Raw genomic sequence first — 19,000 nt, forward strand, 5'->3', positions numbered from 1 at the left:
AAGGTAATAGTCTTCAACGGGACGAAGAAGTCTCAGGATCTCCGATTTCTCTTCAAGGGAGAGAGAGTGGAGATTACCAATAGCTACACATCTAAGTCATATGACACGAGGACACGAGACACGGAGGACACGTAAATACGAATATTCAATACGAAACGCAGCGACCTGGAAACAGGACACGGGGGACACGTTTTATATATATTTAATAATATATATATATATATATATATATATATATATACCGAAATATAGTTTTTAATCCATATTAAATTGCAGGTTGCAGCGTATCTAATCAAATTAAAATATAATTACTTCTCAAAGTTCATAGTTCACTTAAAGAAAATAAATAGAATCAAAATTTACTATTTAGAAATTAGAATGTGATATGCTTGGTCTTGATTCTTGAATATTCAATGTTCATTGTTCATGTACAACTTAAAAGCACATAAGAAAATAGCTAAAGTCTAATCCTATTGATTTCCTCTGCCCCTCTTGAGAGAAAATGCCACAGCTTTCCCTTTCCCTCTAGATGTAGACGCCGGTGCTGGTGGAGTTGGCAGTGGAGTTTGCTATGTTCTAGAAGCTGAAGAACTAGAAGTAGGAGCTATAGGAGGTAGACCACGTCCTCTACTGGTGGTAAGGGTAGCTCGGGCAGGTGGTGTCACCTGGAAACATTACAATCTCCCAATCCTGAAATCCTGAAAAACTGATAAGTCTGCTGCATTTTGAATGAAATCTAAAATTATACTTTCTCCATATGAAATCCAATGAGTCTGGAACCACTCTCAAACATCCTGAGTCATTTCATGGTAATGTTAAAAATTTAAGTAAAAGGATGAAAATGAAGATTAAGGAGAATGTCACTTTTACTTTAAGAATTTAACATTACCATGAATAGCATATCAATACTAGGGCCTAGACTTGATTATTAAGCTGCCCCACTCAAAAATTATTTGTTTCTTTCAAAAAAAAATGCAGCTTATGCAGTCAACGTTTTATATCAATGGAATACGTGTTTTCTAGATGCAGGACACGACGAAAACTGGCGAATACGTTTTACATTTTACAGGACACGATGAAAAACGTTTTCGACACGTTTTAGGGCCGTTTTCGTGTCTGGCACGTAAAATACGGGACACGGGACCTTAGAGGATGTGTCCAATGACTTAGCTACACATACTTGGGAGTACAGTTTTCGGGCCCCCGGTTCAGTATGCGGCCAGCTCTGCAACCTCGGATCAATAAGGGGTATGGCTCTCTAGCCATTTTAGAGAGACAATGTTTCCGCCACCACTTCCAGGACATCTCATCCAAATTGAGCCTTATGGATGCCCTGATCCGACCCACGGTCCTGTACGGATCGGAAATTTGGGGCCCCTCCTTGCTTGAGTCTGATTGGGCAGCAGTTGAGAGAGTCCAAACCCTTCTCCTCCGACGTATTATCCGTTGCAAGCATACTATCCCACATCAAATCATACTGGCCGAGTTTGGTGCGCAGCCCTTCCGCCTTGAGACAGCCTTCAGACTGGTCTCTTTTCTTCACCGAGCCCGGAGCTTCGCAGATACATTGAAAGGACGCGAAAGGTACCCTTATCTAGCCTACTGCTCTTCTGAGGCCATCGACTGCACCCAACCAGGAAAATCCAAGTGTTGGTATACAGGGGTCTCGAAGTTCCTCGAGGCAATGGGACTCCATATAGATCATCTCCCCCCCTTTCGGTATTCCCTGAATGCCCCCAGAGGACTCCCCCCCAGGCAGGAACTAAATAAGATCATCAAGGAAGACATCTACAGGCAGTTTATCCAGGTCACATGGATTAACCCCCGGGGGGCCTGCGCCCAAAGATGGCGTTCTATGCAGAGCACTTCTTGAGTATCAGAGACGGGCTTATAGTTCGCCCCCAGTACACGCTTCGACATTGGATGCATGTTCTTCGGATCCCCCTCGGGCAGTTCAGAGTTGGATCACATAGGCTTCGGGTAGAGACAGACCACCAAATAGAGAGAGTTGACAGGACTTGCCGGCTATGCCACACACAGGAGGTGGAAACCGAATGGCACTTCATCTTCGGTTGTCCGATATATTATGAGATCAGAGGTCGCTACCACTGTCTGTTCAGAGGACCACAGAACCTATCCAGCTTCTTCAGCTACACAGACCAGAGATGTGTTGCACTTTACATCCAGGAGACTCTAAAGCATCGGGAGCATATCCTCCAGCCTCCCGTCCGACCCAACACTACTCGTCAGATCACCTCTTTCTTCAGCATACTCCCCTCAGCCCGAGGAGTCAAGAGATCAACCAGTCCGAGTACCGATTAGTCCGGCTCACATAGATCGACAGACCCTCATTTAGTTAAGAGGAGAGGCCCCTTACTTACGAGGGCCCAGCAGTAGAACCGTTCCAGGCATCTCCCCGAGAGGCGGCCCAGGATCATTAGATCACAGAGACAACACAATGGGAGGCAACCAGCGCCCACCGCTTCAAACTAACAAACCTTGCTGAACTACCCACAGCTCTTTTCTCTCGGCCTCGGATGCTAGGAGTAGCGGACTCCCACATCCGATTCCCCAGGGTCTTCTTCACCAGTGAGACTACTACGCAGTCTAGAGATCAACAGGCGTGGCCAGGATCGGAGCTCCATACGCTCTTCCCAACCCGCCTCGTTTTTAGTTTCTATCTTCCTTTCAACATTTGTCTTTCTGAGGAGACCGATTGGTTCTCCTACTAGGCACGGCCCCCTTATGTAACCGACAGTCCCTTTGACCTACTTTGTGGTCATTCGTTGGACATTAATAAAATTATCTTATCTTATCTTATCTCCTGTGATCTTCCAAATTCTGACTTTGCAACCAATATGGCTTCTTTGCATTGATTCACCGGGACTGATTGAACTTGTTACCTCTGGTTTTAGTTGCTTGATGTCCGTACAAGAGGCCCTTTCAACAGAGCAATTTCCTACATTTGAAATGAACTAAAATTGGTTTTGAGATTTATGATAACAAATTCTTGGGATTTTACTATTTAGGCCCTGATGAGAGTCTCAGGTCCAAGACTTTGTTCCTAAAGCATGGTTTTGATTTTCGAAGCCTGTCCTGCACTGCTGAAGTCAGAGTATTTGTGGAGGTCCAAGCTCAATCTCTGGGGCTTGACTACCGTTTCCCTGCCCTCCATGCTAATACTTGTGGAAAACTTACAAGTTTCTCCCTTAATTTGTTATGGCCTGAAAAACTAGACTGGATAATATAATTTCCCAATAAGTCCTTTATGTCAGATCCTTGGAAAAGAATATAGGTAATAGCTATGACGGTGTTTGAGGCTGCCTTTTCTCCTGTGATTTTCCAAATTGACTTCACAACCAATATGGCTCCCTCATATTGATTTAACAGGACTGATTCAACTTGTTACCTCTAGTTTTAGTTGCTTGAAGTCCACACAAAAATCTCTTTCAACAGAGCAATTTCCTCCATTTATAATATACTAATATTGGATTTGAGATCTATGATGGTAGATTCTTGAGTTTTGAGGCCCTGATAAGAGTCTCAGGTCAAAGACTTTGCTTGTAAAGCATGATTTTGATTTATGAAGCCTGTCCTGCATTTCTAAGGTCAGAGTTTGATTTGTGGAGGACCAATCTCAATCTCTGGGGCTTGATTGCCCTGTGGTTTGGTTTCTGTTCACAAGGCTCAAATTTTGCTTCTGAGACCCTATTCTACTTCTTCATCATGAGAACATAATATTATATCTCCTCTAGAATTTCCCAAGAATCAGGGCTGATATTTACAACAGGGCCTTAAAGCCGACATCATTTCTAGAGTTTTTACTGCCTACAATGCTTTTCTGATTTTTTGAGGCCATGATTTTTTATTTTGCTTGTTTTCTAAGGTTACAAGCTGCCTTCCTGATATTTTGCTCTATCAGCATAATAATTGATCATCACTCTAGATACAAAACCAAAAGCCTAAACCAAGACCTGCTGGGCAGGATAACCTTAGATTGTCAGGAGCTGTGAGTTCCAATATCTGCAGGGGTGTCACTCATCTCAAAATACTCTCATAGTTTCCTGTATTTATAGCCTGTCAGGTCAACTACTTGCACGTTCTCCTTTGTCAATCAAGGTTATAACAGCTAATTTATGGGACTTGTAAAAATAAATTTGAAGGGCTTACTAAAACAGCAAGTTCAGGGGCCAACTGTAACAGTGGCGAGGGCAGATTCTAGTTACGACAAGGGATAAATTGTAGCAGTACAAAAGACAAAACAGAAGAAATGGAAGCATTATGATTAAACACCAGAACCAACAATCAAAACTCCACCCCTGCAATATTAAATAATTTTCACCCGCATTGGACAATACTGGAGATGGTTTTATGTAGTCAACTCCAATCGCTAAAGAAGAAAGATAGCAAGAAAGATCTGATTATCACAGACCTAAATTTCAAAGTACAAAAGAGAGAGAGAGAGAGAGAGATAGAAGACAAATCAAAGAATCGCAAATCAAAATATAATATCAAAACTTGTAGAAAGGTATTGGTGGTAGTGTCAGTCGACATGGAGGACTCCACAATTTAAGAAAAATACAAGAAGAAGTGAAATAAAAAAGACCTTACGAAACAAAGTCCAATGGTAGCCATAATGGACAAACAATCCTAAGGTAAGGAACCACCTCCAGTCATCGAAACTACTTTTCAGGCAAAATTCACTAAAGAAAAACTTCACCAGAGCAGATTGCTTAATATGGGACTAGGGAGATGGAGAGACATGACTTTTGGATGGGGAACGCATTTTGAGTTATCTTTTGCACCACTTCCTGGATAGACAAGACTTTTGGATGGGGAACGCATTTTGAGTTATCTTTTGCACCACTTCCTGGATAGACAAGACTTTTGGAGATGGTGTCACCCTTTGGAGGGTATTCTGCCCACACGTGGGCTAATTGAGGCTTATTTTCAAGTTATTTCATTATTTTGGCTATCTTTGGGGGTTGGCTTGATGACCTATCCACCTTTTATCATGGACAACTTGTTTTTAGGGGCTTTTATGGAAAATTAGAGGGAAATCAACTTGGTTACCCTCATATGTACACACACACACATATGGAGTCGACTTGTCTCGTGTGTTCATTGTCACACTTGGATCATAACTTCTCTTGATTAGTGATTCGTCTCTCACATGCACTATAGAGGTCTAGTTGAGTGACTCCTCTCAGGTGGATTTGTGATGTGATGCAACCTCTTTTGATAGATGTTTATGGTGGATGTTGGATGTTACGTCATGAAGTTTGCTTATTTGGTTTATCTTGGTATTATGGTCCATGGGATTAATGTTCTTGTACCAAGTTAGTTTATTTGGTATTTGTTTCATTATCCCTTGTTGAGCTAAACCCTTCCTCCAACTATTTAAGGATAGAGATAGGTTTTTCTTTACCTTGAACATCTGAAAAAATAAAGAACCTAAACTTTAAACCCTAGGGTTAATTAATCAGAGATTGGTTTTTCTTTCCCTTAATCATTCATAAAATTGAAAACCTAAATCTCAAACCCTATGGTAAGTTAGTTTATTTTCCCTAGTTTGTTTGAATTTAGTATCACTCCAACCTTAGAATTGTTTGTATCCTAGAATCCATATGGCCTAAATTAAGATAGCACTAGTCCATCTATCTTGTGGTATTTTTCTAAATATAATTTTTTTAACCATTCTATGGTAAATTAGGGTTGAACCATGGCAAAATCTTATATTTTCAGCATTCCATGACTTGTTGATAGATAATCCTGCAGTCAGACATTGTGTAAAAGTGCATTAGAGATGCAAAATTGAAGTTTTTAATGCATTTTTCAAACATTTGTTGTTTATGCCTTATTAACTATCAAAATTTGGGAGCCCCAAGGGTTAGCTCAACTGGTCAAATAAGTGCCACGTTGTTCGGGAGGTCACAGGTCAATTCTCCCTGAAGCCCTTGGGGTTAGGCCTAGTTATTGGCCGCGGGGCTTGATACTTGATCAAGCTCAAATATTTCCGTGGACTTAGTGGCCACCCAATGACCACGAGTGTTTGTGAACCACCAGAACAATAAAACAATTAAAAAAAAATGTTGTAAGATTGTCCTTAGTTTACTCTCTAATTTAGCTTTCATTTCTCATATTTTATTCACTATTTTCACAACTATATTTGTTTTTGCTACAAACTTTTGTTTTGCTACAATTCACTATTTCAAAATCCTAGTTTATGGCGGCCTTGAATATTTCTTGATTCAGTGTGTTCAGGAAACCTATTTGAAACTCTTTAGGCTAACCCTAGCCTTTAGGCTAACCCATGGCCCCATTGAACCCAAGTCTGTAATTTACTCTGTGCACCTCAAACCTTATTGTGTCATACCTTTATCAAGTGGATATATGTTGTAGAATCACTAGGGGACACTTAGTTTAAGATCCTTGGATTACTTGATCCCATAATCCCTACTAGGGAAGCTTCCCTTGTGTTGAATTATGTCCTTCACTAAAGTTTGCAGAGTAGTTGTTGAGGTGACAGTGATGACACTCGTTTGTGTTGCACATTGTCTAGGTCACCTAGTGAGGCTTTGCACTAGGTGCTAGACTTTGTTGTAATAGTACCAATCCCTATTACTAGGCATTTGGCATCATCATCAAGTTCAAACTATACTCTCGAATCCCGCTTCTTTTAACTAGAAAACAATTTCCAAGCTAATATCATATATCAAGATGTATCATTGTCTACATACCACATATCCCGCAAATCACGTTGGTAGAAAGGCAAGATATCGTCAAGAAATCCTTCTTGAACTTGGCAATAAACTCATTCTTCTAATTTCTCGAGACTGCTACCTACATTTGTCATTGCTTCACTTTACCTTTCTTCTTCTCTAAACACTATGATGCATAATGACCATGCTTATGACAATTAAAGCACTTGATCATGAGTAGAGGAATAACTCCATGCTTGGATGAATTTTCATAAATGTAAGCCATACATAAATAAATTAGCAAGATGACTTTTGGTTTCATGTTCTGAATAACTTCATATCCACCTATGACACTTCATATTCCTCCCACGCTTATTTATTAGAAAATCTACAGTTTTACCTCAATCCCTAAGGATTAGGTATCTAACATTGCCCATTTAATCCAAAGGGGTATTTTTGAGTCAAATCAACTTTATGAAAAATTTTCAAACTTTTTTCTCCCAAATGCTTTTGATGAAGATATCTGCAAATTGTTCACTTGTGGAAAAATGTCTCAAATGAATATTCTTGGCCTCTACATGATATCAAATCAAATGGTACTTTGTGTTGATGTGCTTGGTTTGATCATGGAATCTAAGATTCTTGGCCAACTTGATTGCAGAAATACTGTCAACCAAAAAAGGAGCAGAATCACTTGTCTCTTCTATAAAGCTTCAAGTATTTTCTTGAGCCAAATAATCTCCTTGGTTACTTTTGCAGCTACCACATATTCTACCATTATTGTGAAATCTGCTAGAACTAACTCTTTACATGATCTCTAGGTGACTACTATTGATCCAAGACTCATGAGATACCTTGAAGTTGACGCTTCATTTTCTTTATCACCATCAAAGTCCAATTCACAATATCCAATCAAGTTGAAGTCGTCAACCTTAAAATATCTAAGTCAAAAGTCTTGAGTTACCTTTAAGTATATTTGAACTCTTTTTGTAGCACGCTGGTGTCCTTTACAAGCTTTTTACATAAACTTGGAAAGAACCCTAACAACAAATGAAATATTTGGTATGGTGATGGTAAGGTAGAAAAGACTTGGTTGCATCTTCAAATTCAATTCCAATGGATTGGAGAGAGGGTTACACTCAGCCATGTCAAACCTATTCAACATTTCTCTAATGTACTTCTATTGAGAGATGAATATGTCCAAACCCAAATTTTTCAAGAAGAGCATGAGGAATGTTGAATGCTTTAACCATCACAAGCATGGGCACTATGCTCGAGATTGTCCAGAAAGAAGATCCTCTTATAATCAAAGGAGTAGCAACAACTACAATCAATCTCCTGATCGAAAAAGGAGGAATTATGGAGGAAGAAGATATGAAGAAAGAAGCAATACTCGTAGTGATCATGATCAAGAGCCTCGTCCTCAAAAGAGATACAAAAATACAAGGTATGAAAACGATGTTGTTGCTTCTCAATCTGAGTACTTTCTAACTTCAGCTTTGTCTAGTGCTTCTCCTCCAGATTCTTTGGATAGTTGGTTAGTGGATAGTGGTGCCTCTAGGCACTTCTTTGGTTATAAGGAAATCCTCTCTAATTTGGCTGAGAAGGAGATTGGTTTAAACATTATCCTTGGAGATAACACTACATACCCTGTAAAAGGGTGTGGCTCAAGTTCTTTTCATTTGGATCTTGGAGAAACTATTCACCTTCAAGATGTTTTATATGTACTTGGACTAAAGAAAAATCTTGTATCTATATCTGCTCTAGAAGATAAAGGAATGAAGGTGGCTTTTATAAAAGGAAAGGTGTTAACCTGGCCAGAGAAAACTAACATGAAAAATACTTTTACTCTTGGATCGAGAGTTGAAGGACTTTACAAGGTCAATGGGAGACCTATTTAAGCTATGGCTCAAGAATGCAATTTCAATCAGATCAAGTTATGGCACCGCAGATTTGCTCATCTTCATTATAAAGCACTGCCCAAAGTAAAGAAAATGGTTTTTGGAATTTCAGAAATCCAATCAAAACATGATGTTGTTTGCCCTGGTTGTGAAAGTGGAAAAAAAACGAGAGAGCTTTTCCCCTCTAGCAATACCAAATCTCATGACATCCTGCAGCTAATTCATTCATATTTGTGTGGACCTATGCCAGTGACATCCATAGGTGGATATTTGTATTATATCACCTTTGTGGATGATTTCTCTATAAAAACATGGATATACTTTCTAAAGCACAAAGATGAAGCCTTTGATATGTTTAAAAATTTCAAAGAATTGATTGAAAACCAAACTGGAAAGAAAATCAAAGTCTTCAGTTCAGATAATGGAGGAGAATTCATTTCAAATGAATTCACTAATTTTTGCAGAGAAGTCGGTATCAAGAAAGAGACCATTGTACCATATAATCCTAACAGAATGGTGTGGCAAAAAGAAAGAATAGAACTATCATGGAGGTTGCTCGTGCCATGCTACATGATCAGAATGTGCCAAGGTTCCTATGGGGAGAAGTTGCCAACACTGTCGTATATGTACAGAATAGGATTCCTCATCGAGCATTATATGACAAGACTCTTGAAGAAGCATTCACATGTAAGAACCCTGATGTCAGACATTTAAGGATCCTCGGTTGTCCTGTTTATTTTCATGTACCAAAGGAAAAAAGGAACAAGCTTGAGGCTTCGAGTCAGAAAGGTATGTTTGTGGGCTATTGTGAAGATTCTAAAGCATTTAGAATTTATATACCTGGTCAAAGAACAATAGACTTTAGTAGAGATGTAACATTTGATGAAGATGCAACTGTTGAAGAAGTAAGAATTAGTCCTCCTATCTCTTCTAAAGAAACAAATGATGATGTAGATCCCTGAACATGATTATGAGGACTTAGATGAACCTGTTGAGCCTATGGATCCATTAGATCCTCCTCCATATAGGAAAAGGCATCTATGGCTTCGTGATACTCTACAGGATGTTGAAAAACAGATTGCTCCCAGGGGCACTTTTAGAGAAAGCAAGAAACCCAGTCAATATCAAAACTATGTTGTTGTTGTGAGTTCTATCATACAAAGTGAACCTCAATCATTTGAAGAAATAGTAAAGCACGAAGTATGGAAGGATGCCATGACAAAAGAATATGAATCCATTATCCAAAATGATGTATGGGAAGTTGTTCCTAGACCTCAAAGCAAATCAGTTGTGACTTCAAAGTGGTTGTTCAAAATAAAACATGGCATGAATGGAAGTATTGAAAAATATAAAGCAAGATTTGTGGCTCGAGGATTCGCTCAGAAAGAGGGAATTGATTATGAAGACATATTTGCTCTTGTTGCTCGTTATACCACCATTCGCTCTATTATTGCTTTAGTTGCTAGTCATGGGTGGACTCTCCATCAGATGGATGTCAAGACAACTTTTCTTCATGCTGCTCTTCACGAGGAAGTATATGTTGAACAACCTCAAGCTTTTGAGGTACATGACAAAAGAACCCATGTATGCAAATTGAAGAAAGCACTCTATGGCTTAAAGCAAACCCATAGAGCTTGGTATTCTCGCATTGACAACTACTTAGTAAAGGTGGGATTCATGAGGAGCAATGTTGATCCAAACCTCTACTTCAAAGTTATACAAGGTATGCCTTTGATTTTGGTACTATATGTTGACGATCTGTTTTTGACAAGTAATGAACCTCTGATGATTCAGTGTAACAGGGAGCTTGCCTCTAAATTTGAAATGACAAACCTTGGGATGATGCACTTCTTTCGGGGCCTAAAGGTCTGGCAGAGACCTGGCGAAATTATTCTCTCCCAAGGGAAGTATGTTGTAAAGCTATTAGAAAGGTTGAGTGCAAATCCATGAGGACTCCCGTGGAGGTGAACTTCAAGAAACTCTATGGTGATGAAGTTGGACCTAATTTATCTAATCCATCTAAGTATCATCAGTTAACTGGAGCAGTGATGTTCCCAGTGAACAGTCATCCTGATAATTGCTATGTTGTAAACACCTTGAGTCAATTCATGACCAAGCCTTTGCATAATCACTGGGTCGTTGCTAAACACGTGCTTAGATATCTACATGGGACAATTAACTTTGGTCTTCGATATACTGTTGGCAATATAAAGTTGCATGGTTATACGGATGTTGACTGGGCAGGCAACATTATTGATAGAAAAAGCACTTCACGTTGTTGTTTCAGTTTGGGATCCACCATGATCTCTTGGATAAGCAAGAAACAAAAATCAGTCGCTCTCAGTTCTGCTCAAGCTGAGTATATTGTTGCTAGCTTAGCTAGTTGTGAAGTTGGCTAGTTAAGAAAACTCTTTGGAGAGTTATTTGAGCAAGTCCTGGATACTACAGTGATATTCTGTGATAATATGAGTGGGATTCGATTGTCTGAGAATCCTGTATTTCATGACAGATCCAAGCACATTGAAATCAGATATCATTTCATTCGAGACATGGTACAGAGAGGAGCATTGAGACTCCACCATATTCAGACTGATGAGCAAATTGTTGATATACTTACCAAAGCATTGTCGAAGAAGAAATTTCTAGTCTTCAAAGATATGCTTGGCTTAAGGGATGTACCCCTTCCCAGTCTGGGACCCGGTTGATCAAGAACATTGAGATGTGTGCTCTTGCCCCCTAGTTGAGCTCCCAAAGATAAGGAATTGAGCTAGTGAGCTCATGGGGATGAGGGACCTCCAATCGGGAGTATGATCCAGTCATGCATCTTGTTTCCCACCCACTGGCCAACGGGTGTTGGCTACGTGAGATCGGATTGTGATCCTTACTAATCATGGTAAGTAGTATCTTGCTTAAGTTCGAAGATGTTGGTGTTCTATGTGTTGAGCTATTATGGATTCTTAGCCTCATTGGCTAAGCAATGGTTTCTTAGTCTTCATGACTGAGCGTTATTCATTTCGAGTGGTAGCATGAGTCTCCCCGATGGTATTTGTTCCAAGTTGTAGCATGTGGCTCCCTGATGTCGGGTGGAAGCATTTGGCTCCCCGATGGTATTTAGGTCGGGCTGGAGCTTGAGCCTCCCTAGTAATGGTTTCTTAGCCTTTATTTGGCTGAGCTTGGATTCAAGGTGGTAGTTGAGGCTCCCCTACCATGAGCATTCTTCTTTAGAGTCATGATGATTTGACAAGTACAGCAATTTTCACACTGTTGGTGGAAATTCCTCCCTAGTTGAGAGGGAGTGTTGAATTTTGTGCAACTAAGGGAGAAATATTCTTAGAAAAATAAATAAATAAATAAAAACACTTTATGAAGCAAATCATTTCCAAGTGACTCCACAAGTGCTAGGCTGGCTCTTCTAGATGGTTAATTCGACTTGCCTAGAAACTTACATGATGGCTAGTTGGCATGCCTTAAAACACTTTCATTCAGATCACATGGTGGCTATATAAAGAGGTTAATCCACTTTCCTTGATATATAATTCGATCATGCACACATTGCTCATCTGCTCTCCTACGCGAAGGTATTCAAAGAGATGTTTAAGGGTCAGATCAAGTGAAGAAATTTCTCTTCTATCTTTTATTGAAGGCTATGATTTGGTTGTTCATTATTCTGTGATCTGAGCTCATTGATTGGTCAGAGATTATAACTTCTTCAAGCCTGTAACTAGGCCGAGATTTACTTCAGATTTACCTCCACAGATCTAGATCTAATACATTTCAATTCTGCCTCCATAGATCTAGATCTGATACATTTCAGATCTGCCTCACATAAATCTAGATCCAAGCCACCTCAGGATGCCATTTTAGAATTGTAATATGGTCTAAGCTTATGCCTTCACAGATTTGTATTCTATCTCAAGTTTGAGCCTCAAAAGAGAAGAAGACCTGAGATCTGTCTCTGTGGTATGGTGAGAGGATCAGCCTCTTGTTTCAGATCTAGCTGGAAGACATTGTGAAGAAGACCTTAAAACTTATGGAAGTTATTATCATTGGCAGATCTCTTTGATCTATTTCACATTGGTGATAAAATTCTTGCATCAATATTTTGTCACTCTCACTGTTAGCAGATTTATTGGAAGCCTATTATTTTGTTTCATCATTAGTAGACCTAGTGGATATTTCTCTCTCACATTTCTGGCGATCTCTTTCTTGCATTATTATTTGGCAAATTTTGTATTATTGACAAGATCTCTATCTTGTATTATCATTGGTGGCAGATCTCCCTTGTATCAGATCTCACACTTCAAAAAGATTTGTCCTAGTTTAAAAAGGGCTAATGTTGCTATCATTGAGAAAAGGTTTTTATACTCTGCTTATATATCTCTATTGTCTTATTGTTCTTTGATTGTCTTCTATATGGTTATTGGTTATTGTATGCACTTAAAGGTTGAATATCTAAGTTAATTAATTGCAAAATTTAACAAGAAGTGCATGTTTAAAATTTACCTCCAACCATAAGCTTCGTTGTAAGAGAGATAGAACCACCTTCTTCACCTAATTTGAGAAGTCTAGACAAACCCTCATTCGCAGTTAACACAGGTGACCTTGCAGTTGTCTTGTGGGCAATCCCTTGTAGGAACGGAGGCATATGGGTGGTTAGAACTCCAGGGGACGTATCATTAATGAGGTTTTAGCCTCCTTCCAGCGGACTTCTCTCTACAACTTGTGTTCGAGACTAGCTTCAAAATAATTGAGAGGAAGGCTTCACTTAGATTAGGCATCTAATTAAAAATGACCAAGATTTTGCATTTCACATTAGATTAGATCATGCACTTCATTTAGGATAGAATTTGCATTTTGCAGCAACTGTTCATCCAATAACTTGGCGTATTGATCTTTATTAAGCAAGTAATCAATCTTGAAGGCACTTGTCTATCAATTATATCTTTAAGAATCTGATTTGGTTGTGCTTAATAATTCTACTTGTCACATATCTCTAATTCAAGTTGCTTGGATATTCAGTTGTATCTCCTGAACTTGTTGGTTTCCAACGGGTTTTTCATCATTCCATTTGTATGGACTACACCCCTTAGCCTGCATTTACAAGATAGCTTAAAGGGAGAAGGCAGGGATCAGAGTGACAGCCCCTGCACTGAGCGTTGTCACAATGGGTGTACAATCCGGGCGACAACATCTCCGACCTGAACAAAGGAAACTTCCCTTAGGTCTTTTGATAGGTTGACTGTTAGATGTAGAAAATCCACGAAATTCTGATCTACTAATATGGGCAATCTAAAATATAATTTCTTCTCATATAAAAACAAAATTTCTTTAATAAACTTTGCAGCGTAATAGGAACAAAAATAAACACAATCACACAATTCAAAACACAATTTTTTCTAGGGAACCCAACTGGGAAAACCCTCTTCTTGATTATTGATAGAAACTGAGCATTAGATCTCTTACAAATACAACTTATTTCAATCTGAAAACAAACTTGTTTTTCCTACTTAAACCAGGCTTGAAACCCTTGCAAGATTGTTGATCCTTATCTGCTCTCTATCAAACTCACACAAGCCCCAAAACACAAGCACCAACTTGTGCTCTCTACTTCCTTGTCTCACCAACTCGTGCTCACAAGACAATGATCAAATTGTGCCTTCGTTCCTCCTTATTACTGGCAAATTCTATTTGAGGAAATTCGAATTGTTGATTGACTAGTTAACAAAAGCTCACTGGTTGTGTTAACTCGTCCTTCCTATAATTTAGGAGCCTGACTCAATCAACTTGTCCTTTACCCAAAATAACTCGCACTAGAAGACAATAAACTCAACCTTCCACTAATTAGCACTAGTCAACTACTTCTTGCACTCCTAACTTTTAGGAATTTGCCCTAAATTTTAGGAACTTGTCCTACTTTTTAGGAATTAGCTCCTAACTCATAGGAACTCGTGCATGCTCAAGGAAAAACTCGTTGTGGTTCCTTGAATTAAAGCACAAATCAAGGAACCCTTTCTCACTACTATTTTCAACACTCCTTATTACCGAGGAAGGTGTTCCTGAAAGAACCTCGTCCACTTGGATCTGTCTCCAACACTAACACATTCTTCGCTGCTGCAATTGCTCCCTCTGAACTAGAAGACTTCCTTACTTTTTTCTGCATAACCTTATCTGAAGACCTGTTCTTTCCCGCCATGTTCTGCGAGTCCATCACTTCAGTCATAAGTGCCATGTACCCAATGTACCTCTGTGGTTGCTTCCTCTGGATGGAAGTGATACTGGAAGATTCAACTCTCTTTTCATCTTCATTAACCAAATCCTTTGCCCACTTGGCTAGAACTCTCCCTATACTAGAAGTCTCTGACTGAGTGGATGCCTCCACTCACCCTGGGCTATGCTCCTCATCATCCTGTTGGTCAACCCAACTGCCAACTAGCTTAGACTCAAACTGAGATACTAGTTGAGGATCCATCTTGAAAGCTCTATCCTACACTTGCTCAATCACCACTTCTCTACTCTAAACTTTCCCTGCATTGTTACTCAAGGCTACACCTGTCTCAAACAAATATGCCCACTAGCTACTCTTCTACTCCTCCAAGATTGTCGACTCTTAGGGTCTTCTGTGAGTTGTTCACAGCTTCGTTTGTGAACAACTCCTAGGCTACCCACTTTTGTCTTCCTCTACGGCTATTGTAGACAAGTCAAGGGCTTGGAGGCTACCCTCTTTTCACTGTAGAAGTCCTTCTCTACAACTGTGAACTAGGGCTTGCTCCCTTGGCTGCCCTTTTATCCCTTCAAAGAACAAGCCCTTGAGCATCAAACTTCTACCACTCCTAGCAGACATATGCTCCTTTATAAGTCTGCACTTAGGGCTCCCAAAGACACCTTCTTGTTGCCCTCCACACAATCCACAAGATGTCCTCCAACCTCTATCCAAACTGGACACCTCATCCACTAGCAAACATCAAATTCAAGAGGACAAAACATACCTTGTTTTCTCAGCCAACTATTGCTCCTCTTGACCTCGACTTTTGTGCCCTTCTCTACAATTCTCAGCCCTCTGTCAGGGCTAACTGTAACTACAATTACAGCCCCACAAACTCGGCCCTCTATGCCTCCAAATACTGTAGATTAGCCTCCCCAACAGTCCTTCCTTATTCGTTGTCCTTCTTGCCTTTGTGCAATCCACTATTTAGCCTTTTTGGTACTCACAAAGACCACCTACAAAACTAGGCAACACTAGGGCATACTCAAAAAATATTCGAACCTGTTTCTAGAGAAACTCTCCACCCAAAACTTGCGGTTGCCCTTCCGTTATAGCTCCTCTTCTTCACTAGCCTTTAGGACACTTTTCTGCCCAAAATGACACCTACAGCAATGCAACTATCATCGCAAAGACACTGAAATATACAGACTTGTTCTTGAGAATTTAACCCTCAAATTTGGCACAGAACTGCCTCAGAAGATGTCTCCTCTATGTTGGTTGTAACTCCACAAACTCGGCCAATTGTCACAAGAATATTGGACCCAAAACAATCCAATATCTCTCCTTCGCTAGGGCTCCTGATTTGCAGCTACCTCAAAGGTATCTTCTTTTGATGTTTTTGCTCCTTAGATGTGTTACACTTGTGATGTGTTGGTCCTTATTCTGATCCACACTCTAATACCATGTTGAAAATCCACGAAATTCTGATTTGCTAATATGAGCAATCTGAAATATAATTTACTCTTATATAAACACATTATTTCTCTACTAAACTTTGCAATAGAATAGGAACAGAAATAAACACAATCACACAATTCAAAAAGCAATTTTTTTCTAGGGAACCCAACTGGGAAAATCCTCTACTTGATTATTGATAGAAACTGAGCATTAGATCTCTTACAAGTACAGCTTATTTCAATTTGAAAACAAACTTGTTTTTCCTGCTTCACCCAGGCTTGAAACCCTTGCAACATTGTTGATCCCTATCTGCTCTCTATCAAACTCACACAAGCACCAACATGTGCTTTCTACTACCTTGTCTCACCAACTCATGCTCACAAAACAATGATCAAATTGTGCCTTCGTTCCTCCTTACAAGCACTTCGATTAGGCTATTACTAGCAAATTCTATTTAAGGAAAGTCGAACAGTTGATTAACTAGTTAACAAAAGCTCATTGGTTGTGTTAACTCGTCTTTCCTATAATTTAGGTGCTTGACTCAATCAACTTGCCCTTTACCCAAAATAACTAGCACTAGAAGACAATAATCTCGGCCTTCCACTAATCAGCACTAGTCAACTACTTTTTGCACTTCCAACTTTTAGAAATTCACCCTAAATTTTAGAAACTCGTCCTATTTTTAGGAAATAGCTCTTAACTCATAGGAAACTCATTGTCGTTACTTGAATTAAGGCACAAATCAAGGAACCTTTTCTCTACTATTTCCAACATCAAACGCACTAACATCTATGAGCTTAGGGTTAATAGACCAGGGTAACTCACGACAGACAAACTAGCCATCAATGCAGATATACGAACCACAAAATCCCAAATTACACGGGTAAGCCAAGGAATTCAACCAACACAAGACACATAAATAGACAAAATGTTGGGCTGAGAAGTCCTCAACTCACAAGAACACCACCATGGCGTTCTGACAGAGCAAAGGGCCACGAGGGATAATAGCAACACAATGCAACTCGTTTTGGAAAGGAAATGGAAATATTTATTATAAAGAAATAAAGAAAAACCTTTTATCAGGCTTCCGGTGCTTGGACAATTCCACCAATATCGCTCCATCATTTCATTAACTAAAACCTTAATGATGATATCAAGAAGAATTCGGCCATTGAAATACACAGGTGTGCTTCACAAACATACACATCAACAAAAATAACCACATACGCATCATCTAGCAGTAGAATATTGCCTCGTGAACAGACACAAAATACCAATAATGATAGTTTCTCAAGGCTTCCACACTAAAATGCAAGCAAAATCAAAATAGGTCCGATAATTATATTAGATTATTTAGAAACGAGTTGCAGTGGGTGGCAGAGGCACCTCGTACCCTTTACGTTTGGCTGGGTCAAAGGGGTCGCTGGCAAGGGGCTGCTGATGCTCATGGTGTTGGTGGGCAATTTCAGTGATATCACTGGCATTGTCGTTTGCAACAGCAGCATCCTTGTCGATATTATCCTTGAGAGTTCCAGTTCCAATAAAGCAATCAGTGGTAGTGCAAGTGATCAAATTACCGTTGATAATCATCATCTTCCTCCTCCTTTCCTCCTCTCCCTTGTTGCTGCTGCAGCAGCCTCCTGCCTCAAATGTCGACGACATGAAACGCATCAGGGAAGCTCCTACGATGCCACCGACTACAGCAGCTGCACATACTAACACCAGTTCTCCGGATATCCACAAACTCTTCGCCATTGCCAAAGTGCTGGTCGAGACACTTGATGGAGCATCCCCGTATCATTATATAGTATGAGCGGGAAATATCATTCCTTGGGACAAGGCCAAATTACTTTTGTCCGATATAAAGTACCTTTACATTTATTATATTTCCGAGTTTAGTCCATTATTTTTGAAGTTTACCCTTGGATGAATGGGTAATGACAGGTATGTTCACGTTGTTGATACAAAGTAAAAATGTAGAAATTACAGTGAAATAGTGTTGTATTTTTTTGGGCACGAAGGTGAGTCATACTCCTCAACCATGGCATCAACTTAAATTGGTTGTTGCATTGCTTCTTCAAAAGAGGATGGCTTAGTCTCAACACATATGCTCATAAGAGCGATATATCCAATGTACCTATCTAGTGACCTCCTCTTCCTGCATTGTGATGTGGTTGCTCCCACATTCTCTCTCAGATCATGCAATAACCTGTCATCCTCTTTGGTGTGCTTTCTCCCATCTCTAGAAGACTCTACATGAGTGGGTGTCTCCACTCCCTGGTCCTCTGCATGTGGTTGCTCCACATCAATCTGAGGTTCCTCTTTATGAGCGAAAAACTCCTCAACCACATGTAGCTGAAGCTCCCTCTCAAGGGAACATCTCATAGCCTTCTCTTCATCGAATTTTACATCCTTGTGAACCACTGTCATCTTGTTGGTCGATAGGTACACGCGATAGTTGTGAGGTGTATTAGTGTACAACCACATCACTGAGGTTCCTCCTTATCAGCAAAAAGCTCCTCAACCGCATGTAGCTGAAGCTCCCTCTCAATGGAACATCTCATGGCCTTCTCTTCATCGAATTTTACATCCTTGTGAACCACTGTCATCTTGTTGGTCGATAGGTACACGCGATAGTTGTGAGGTGTATTAGTGTACAACACAAATATCCTCAGCTCTATTGTTGGCTCAAGCTTCTTCCATGCATCTTTGGTTAAATGGCAGTAGACTATTGAACC

At 39.8% G+C, this 19,000-nt stretch overlaps 1 protein-coding gene across 1 annotated transcript in view; it reads right to left on the bottom strand.

Moving 5' to 3' along the window:
- The window catches only part of LOC149222540 (uncharacterized), a 221,646-nt gene extending 203,568 nt beyond the window's left edge, over positions 1-18,078 (bottom strand). The window contains exon 1 of the mRNA XM_089387626.1: positions 17,656-18,078. Within this exon, the coding sequence (XP_089243752.1) occupies positions 17,656-18,017 (362 nt within the window). The 5' untranslated portion in view covers positions 18,018-18,078. The remainder of the gene's footprint in view (positions 1-17,655) is intronic.
- Between the last annotated feature and the right edge of the window lie 922 nt (positions 18,079-19,000).

The sequence above is a fragment of the Pinus tabuliformis genome, chromosome Q (genome assembly GCF_031772625.1).
Source record: "Pinus tabuliformis cultivar Carrire ecotype Pingquan chromosome Q, CPIR1, whole genome shotgun sequence".
In the NCBI taxonomy this organism is placed as follows: domain Eukaryota; kingdom Viridiplantae; phylum Streptophyta; class Pinopsida; order Pinales; family Pinaceae; genus Pinus; species Pinus tabuliformis.